Source organism: Microtus ochrogaster, chromosome 10, assembly GCF_000317375.1.
Source record: "Microtus ochrogaster isolate Prairie Vole_2 chromosome 10, MicOch1.0, whole genome shotgun sequence".
Lineage (NCBI taxonomy): Eukaryota > Metazoa > Chordata > Mammalia > Rodentia > Cricetidae > Microtus > Microtus ochrogaster.
Window position 1 is genome coordinate 7,416,663 of NC_022016.1, and position 7,904 is coordinate 7,424,566.

Consider the following 7,904-nt stretch of genomic DNA (forward strand, 5'->3'; position numbering starts at 1 on the left):
ACACTTGAGAACCTCACAACCAAGAAGGGGGAGCACACACACACAAGTTCACACTTGAGAACCTCACAACCAAGAAGGGGGAGCACACACACACAAGTTCACACTTGAGAACCTCACAACCAAGAAGGGGGAGCACACACACACACACATGCACACACACACACACACAAACCCTTATGGAATATGTTAAGTTCATTATTTCATGTTGGGTTGGGCTGAATCCATAGCTATCCTCAGACAAATGCAGCCCACGGGCTACAGATTGGACACATGATTCAGGTATGGCATCCTTGCCACACCTCTGGCAGGAGGCTTTAGTTAGAATTCTATACAGGTGAGAACATTTGGCCTAGAGGGTAAGGGGACCTGCCTATGGTCACACAGTTGTAGTGTAGTGGATCTGGTCTCTGAGTTCAAGCCCCGTGGTTCCTAAGCCCACACCCCTAACCAATGTGTCGTGGACACACTCCGCTGAGGGAGACTGGTAGCAGCTCTCCTTGCCCACGTACCCACCCGTGTCCCCTCAGCGACCATCAGCAGTAGTCCTGACTCTTCTGTGGAGAGCGCATGGCTTGTGAACATGAAAAGGCTGGTGACCATCTGAGGTCAGTGGTTGAGGGAATCCCTGAGTCAGTCATGTAGACCCTAGCGCTAGTCTGGGCAGTGAGTAGAACTCAAGACCCGGAACCTTTCTCCAAGAGTCTAGACATTCCCTTGGAGGCCACTACTCATGGGAACCACAGGAGAGAGACCCAGAAGCCCAGACAAGAGCTGCCCTTCTCTGCATGCCATGTAACACCTGAGGGACCTTGCCTTCTATGCTGTGCCCACTTCTGCCACCACTAGACTGCAGCAGAGATTAAGGCCAACAATGTGTCCATATTGGCCTTCTAACCTGCCATGGTCTAAATAGCATTGGCTTAGGAGAGGACTGGTCACAGGGGACTTGCCATGACAGACGGTCAGATGATGCACTTGCTGAGCCCCACTTCAGGATGCCTAGGGCCTGCCTGAGCAGTGTCTTGGTATATATCATGAACAGAGCTACCTAGGCCTACCATGACCTGTGTCCTTTGTGTTTCCCCATTCAACACACCCAGAACCTCTCTGCCTACTGATAGTTTCTGGGAGATCCATATGGAGCTCCTCCTCCCTTTGCAGTTTAGGTAGATGGAGTTCAGGGGTTGCCATCTCCTGACCCCAGGTCCCCTAGTAGCCCGGACCTCCCATGAGCCCATTAGAGGGGCAAGTGATGTCCATTCACAGCCCACCAGTGTAGGACTAGCCAAAACCCACTTACCCGGCTGCCTTTGGGGCCAGGATCTCCTACAGGTCCAGGGAACCCCTGAAACAGAAATACAGGGGCAAGGCCATATGGAGATGCCATCCCTGCTGCCAATGTCCCAGGGTCAGTCACGTTTCGGGCCTCAGGTGTTCTTTGGAGCATTCATGGGATGGGTTGGACCAGGGATGGCTCAGAAGGAGACTGGACAGCAGGCGTCTCTGGAAGGCGTTCTTTAAGTCACAGTTCTCCTGCAGAACCTCCTAGCCTGAAGCATGGCTGCTGGGTCCAGTGCCTAGCTATCCCTTTCCTTAGGGCCCAGCCCACAGCCTCCCTCTGCTTGGGGCGCTATGGTCACCACCATGGCCACAACTTCCAGAGAATATACTGCACCTGCCTGCCAGGGTAACCTTTGGCCCCTGGACTGCCCTCAGGTCCTGGCTGGCCCTGAAAAGGAACAAGAGGAATGTTAGGAAAGGCGAGGCCCTGCAAAGCTCTGTCAGGGTCCAGGTGTGGGGGAGGGGAGAGGCAAGAAGGTGAGGCCAAAGGGAAAGAACACAAGCAGGGCCTGCTGGGGCCCCAAGCCCACCCCTCTAGAAACTGGTCAGACCAGCTCCAGGTTCAAAATAAGAAAGCACAGAAGAGGCCTGGCTGGCTGTCCCCTGGCAGGACTGCTGTTTGAGTTGGGCCAGGAGACCAGAATTCCTGCAAACCCCAAGGCGAATGGAAGGGATAATATCGCCTAACATCGCCTGGGACAGGCCAGCTATTCATGGCTCTAACCAGAGTCCAGGGGCTTCTGCCAGCCCTAGGCTGGGCTGAGCACTACAGACACAGGCTCTTCCAGGACAGTGTGGCTGACTGGGTGAGGGCGGGGGGTGGAGGGGAGGATGCCGGGGAGTCCCACAGGCTTGTTCTGGGACTCCAGAGAATCTCAGTCCAAGGAGCAGGCTGGTACCAAAACCAAGCAGTGCAGGGAAGTGCACATGGGCCTCACCTGTTCTCCAGGGTGCCCTGCTGCTCCAAGATGGCCCTTGTGTCCCTGTGGAGTGAAGAATTGGCATCAGGAAATAGGCTTTGTGGTAGTGATAGGAAACACACTCCCCACATAGACGCAGGTTGTGTGATGTTCAGAGACTCCTCTGGCCTCATCTTTGGTTAGAGCACAGGATGGGGTTAGAGTGAGAGACTATGACCCAGTGGTTCACATCCCAACCGTGGCTTTGAAGTCCAGAGAGCTGGAAGCCATTAGAAACAGACGCAAAGGGCCTGTCATATAAGGAACAGGGACAAGGTCGAACTGGCACATGCACAGTGACTGGTGCCATCAGGATCCACTCCAGCTCATGTACCGTGACCTTGTTACCAGAGCCACTGCCTGCTTCCTCACTGGAAGGCCACCCAGATGCTCAGCGGCAGCCCTGACTCTTTGTCCTCAACACTGAGACCACACTAAGGCCAGGCAGGCCCCTCACACCAGAGCTCTGCTAAGAGAGACTGTCCCTGACTTACTATGCAACTTTGGGTGGGGGTTGCCCTTCTGTGGACCTCAAGATGGAAGATCTGGAACTCTGAGACCCTTCCATTTTTGTTATCTTAGAACTCCAAGTTCTAGGACCCCTGAGAGCCTGTGAAAAGGAACAGCAGCAGCTGCCTGTCACTCAACACAGGCTCGCAACACCTGGACATGCGGAGATGCTCGCAGACTCGCTCTCCCAAGTCATTTCTCTCTCTTCTTTCTCTGTTCTCCCCTTCTTCCTTCCTTCCTTGGTTCCTTTTTTTATTTATTTATGAGAAGGTCTCATGAAGCTAAGTGGCCTCCAACTTGCCATGTAGCCAAGGATGACATCGAATTTCTGATTCCCCTCACCAAGTGCTGAGCTTACAGGCCTGCACCACCACAGCTGGTGTACAAACCCAGGGCTCTAGCATGCTGGGCAAGCACTAGTCTGCAGTCCCAGCCCCTGAATGCACACATTCTCCTCACACAAGTGGAAGTCTTCATCATAAATAGAAGACTCTATCTTAGGTGGGGGGCTTGGGAGGTCCCCAGCATTTCTTTTGAGTCTCTTCTGAGTCATCTGATGCCAAGAGGGTCTGCATCTCCCTCTACATCAAGGCCTGCCATGGGGAAGATTCCTCCATGGGGCAGGAGTAGGCAAGTCCCAGACCACAGGGAGCAGCTGGACAGAAGGATCCAAGTACTTCTTACAGTCTGATCTGGACTCCAGAGCTGCTCATCTTTGGGCTGGCTATGCGGCCAGAACCAATGACCCCACCTCTCTGAGCCTTGATTTCCTCAGAAATTATACAATGGGGAGGTAAGAACCAGAGCCTGGGTGGCATGAGCAGAGTGGGTGGAGCACCAAACATGATGTCTGGCATTTAATACAGCAGCTTCAGAAACACCAGCTACTGTTTTATTTCTTATTCATTCACTCCCTCATTCAACAGATACTGAAGAGTGTGCATGGGCCTGCAGGGTTTTCCACATGGGAAGAGAGTCAGGCAACATCCTTTGCCCTGGGAGTTTACATTCCTAGAAAGGAACTAAAAACAAAGTAAGTAAAAAGATAACTGTGGGTGGCCCGACGCAGAGGTGGGTGTAAGAGCAGCGGGTGTTGGTTTCGCAAGATGAATATGTTCCAGGGAAGAGCTACTCAGCAACCCCAGTGTGCTCAACTCCACTGCCCATGCACTGACGTCTGCTGAAATGGCAAATTTGATGATATGTGTTTTTACCATAATAAAAAGGAGCCATAAGCAAGTAAAGTTAGGGGACGGAGGATGGCATGACTGGGGAGAAGTGGTGACTGCAGGGACATGGATGGGTAATGGGAGGAGAGGTAGACAGGGGAAGCGCCTAGAAAAGGCGTCCTGGCACCTGGAGCAGAGAGCAAAGGTGCTCGAGGCAGACGTGCTCTAAGTGGGCTTGGAGAAACACACAAGGGCCCATGGGATCAGAAAACAAACAGGGGGAGAGGGCAGAGAAGCCAAAGTAGGTGAGGGGGCTGTCACAGGAAGCCCTGGGGACACAGGGACATGGCATGGCATGATATGAGGGGGAAGAAGCTGAGCCCTCTTTTTCCCACAGAAGCACCAAGGTGATCCACGTGCTCTAGGTTGTGGGACTGAGCAGAACGATCACCTATCTGAACTCACTCTGCTTGCCAGAGGATCTCCGCAAACAAGCCGCAGACACACAAGGCTGGGGGCAACAACGTGGGCAGGATGCAGCAGGAGCCCCAAGTCTCCAGTAATCTACTGAAAACCAATTCACAAGCAATTGCTGTCCCCAAAAGACAAGGGGTGTATTCAGTTAAATCCAAGATGAGGTATAAGCAAACTTGTGTGCAGGAAAGAGCTGGACAGAATGAATGACAGAATCCACCAGGACTAACCCTGTGCTTGCTCACTGCCAGCGCCTTGGGCACACCCGCTCACTAACACCTCGAATTACTTCTAGGATGTAGGAATCACCTAGTATACTCATCAGTGAGGAAACTGAGGCTCAGGGGATGGAACGGACTTTTCTGAGGCCACACAGTTGTCTTGGAACAGCACATGAATCGTGGCCCAAATCCCTCAGACCTAACTACCAACCACTGAGCCTGGACCAGCCCAGAAGAACAAGAAAGGTTCCCTTAAAGATGCATCTCCCTGAGACAAAGCCATTGGGTCATAACAATATCCTTAGGGCCAAGGTCAGGTGCTGGAGTACCTGCATTGGATGGGACCAAGTCATTCTGACCACTTCCTGCTTCGCCGAACCAACAAGGAAACTGAGGTTCCAGGAGATGGGCTTGCAGGAAGCTACAGCCTAGGCTGGACTGTCCTCTATGCTTGTAATGGGCTGAGCCGTCTTGATAAGTGAACCCCAGAGGGCCTTGACTGTGACTGGGAGCGCATGCTTCTAAGGCTGGGGGGAACTGCACAGACAAACAGAGCTGACGTGGGAGGTGGGGTGCAGAGGGGGCTCCCTGGCAGTGCTTTTGGCAGTGTTTACCAAACAGTTTTAAATGACAGGGGTGAGGACATGAGTCTCTAAACCATTATCTTCTCCTGGCCCTGGCAATTACAGGGCCAGCCCATCCCACAAGGTAGCTGCAGGGCAGTGATTTCCCACGTTTGGGTGAAAGATGCCGGGTAAGAAGGAGGCAGAGGTGCTTCAGAGGAGCTGCAGGCTGCCTGGCAGGCGAGCCTCCACAGGCCCCTGTTTATAATACAGCACACTCTCTATTTTGGTTTGGGAGCCAGATTAATCACTGCTTACAGTGCATAAGGAGGAACCAGACATCACCTCACCCTGCCACAGACAGCGGGGTGCTATTTGGACTTCAGGCCCTGCCTGGGGGTCTGGACATCGGTGTGTGTCCAGACCAGGGCTGCTCCTCAGGGTCCACTTCAATAGGAAAGCGGAACCCACTCTCCATTCTTGCTCAGCATACAAAGGTTGCCCACAAAACTCACCTGACACTCCCAGAGCAGCAAGCAGAACAGAGGGTCAAAGAGGAAGAAATCGCAAGAGACTACGCGTCTCTGGGCCTCAGTTTCCCAAACTGATCGCTCAACATGTCCTCTGGGCTTTCACGTTAGAGGACTCTGAAATTAGTTGGTCACCTAGAGCGTCAGACAGACTGCAGGGCATCCAATCACACTTGGAGGTAAGTTGGGGAAGGGAAGGCAGGAAGGTCTACTTCTCAGGTAGCTCATTCACTCATGTAGTCATTCATTCATTCATTCATTCTTTCATTCATTCATTCAGCAAACATCTGCTGAACCTGAGCCATGCCCAAAGCCCTGGGGGCAGGCAGTAGCAGACATAGCACGGAACAAAAGCAATGTGGTTACCATCTTCTAGAAGTGGGTAGGGAAACCAAGAGCATGTGAAGAAGGGTGTAGTAAAGAATCGAGTGCCAGAGGTGGAGCTCAGCTTCGGGAGGTTGCACAGGGCCCTGACTGGGGCAGAGAAAAGGGGGGGGGTGGACATGGGGCTGGGGGTCACCCTCAGAAGTATGGCTGGTGCACCTTCCACTGTCTTTCTCAGGACAGTGCCAACTGGACAGCACAGCAGGGCTAGTGACCCACAGAGGAGCCTGGCGAGGTAGGGGTGAAAAGAGCAATGATTTTCAGTATGCCAGCTTCCTTCCATCAGTCATGTCTGCCTGGCAGTGTGATCAATGGATGACATCAGCCAGAGGAATGGGAGAGAAGGAGGGGTGGGGCCAGGCAGATGTGGGTGCCCAGCGCATGCTGAGCCTCTCGGAGGACGACTATCACACAGGATTCTGACCTCAGAGCGCTGCTCCAGCTGGAGAAATATGCTGAGGGTGAGTGAATCATCCAATAGCCAGAGAGCGGGGAGACCCAAGCTGGCTAGAAGATGAGCCAGAGTCTGAGAAATGGGGGTGGGAACTGTGGGGTGCTGGGGAGAGGTTCACGGAAGAGGGTCTTCAAGAAGAGAAACGTAGCATTAATGATGGATATGGAGAGGTCAGGCCAAGGGCACAGCAGAAAGCCAGGGACACTGGGGATGAGGTAAGGGACCATGTCACTGACCACTCAGCCTGCCCTGTGCTCTGCAGGACCGAGGAGCGTTCCCAGCTCCCACGCGTGAGCAGCTACAACTTTCCTGCCTTCTTTAGGGTGAGCATGGCCGTGTCTTTGCTGTCCTAGTGCTCGACACACAGAAAGGTCACTGCAAGTCTGAGGTCAGCCTGGGCCCAGAGTGCCGGTGACCCTTCCTGTCCCAGAGGGCAGTTACCTCCTGCACATCAACAACAAAAGCACCAGGTTAACGCAGGCCCCACGCGGGGGAAGAGTAGCATGCCTGGTGAGCTGTGAACTGGCTGGAGGATTAGTGATGCCGCTTCTCCTCACCACCAACACTGTCGTTCGTTCATTCATTCATTCATTCATTCACTCATTCAGCCAGTATATATGGTGTCTGTCTGGGTGAGTGCTGGGACCTTCCAACCATCCCTGGACAGAAGCTGTGCATGTAGAAGTGGCTAACCCCTATTCACAACCCCATGGGACAGAACTGGGACTCCATTACATTCCGTGCCAATGAATAAAGAAGCCTCTTCTGAAAGTGAACTCGGCGAGTCCTCTCTTGGTTGAGAAACTGTCCCAGTCAGCCTTGTGGTAAGAAAGGGGCCGGAGGGTCAGAGACGCAGGTTCAGACCCCACCTCCACCCTGAGACACAAGGAAGTTTTAAGAGGCCGGAGGGTCAGAGACCCAGGTTCAGACCCCACCCTCCACTCTGAGACACAAAGGTTTCTTCCTTAAGCTGGGAAACTCTGGGTCTTGGCTGCATGGGAACCCACTGGTCTTCCAAAGGTTCTCTTGCCTGGGTCTAATGCCTAACCTAGAATCCCATAGCGGCCTGACACTCAGCAGGGTTGAAGGCCACCACGGAAGAACATACCGTGAAGCCCTGACAACCTCCACCTGTCACTCAACACCAGGGTCAACTCAGGGTTTAGAGCATAAGTCCCCATGTGCTGACTAACAGGAAAGGTGAAGGAATAAATATGATCTAGCCGGGCCTCAGTCTTCTTAGCTATGAAATGGGCATGGGTTTGCCTCACTCGGTGAGACAGCATCATGTGTGTATGT

At 53.2% G+C, this 7,904-nt stretch overlaps 1 protein-coding gene across 2 annotated transcripts in view; it reads right to left on the reverse strand.

Annotated features, from left to right (window-relative positions):
- The window catches only part of Col27a1 (collagen type XXVII alpha 1 chain), a 118,580-nt gene that overhangs the window by 77,056 nt on the left and 33,620 nt on the right, over positions 1 to 7,904 (reverse strand). For both annotated transcript variants that reach the window (XM_026782238.1, XM_013348212.2), the window contains exons 8-10: positions 2,280 to 2,324; positions 1,676 to 1,729; positions 1,301 to 1,345 (exon numbers count right to left, since the gene is read on the reverse strand). In XM_026782238.1, coding sequence (XP_026638039.1) covers positions 1,301 to 1,345; positions 1,676 to 1,729; positions 2,280 to 2,324 — 144 coding nt within the window. The remainder of the gene's footprint in view (positions 1 to 1,300; positions 1,346 to 1,675; positions 1,730 to 2,279; positions 2,325 to 7,904) is intronic.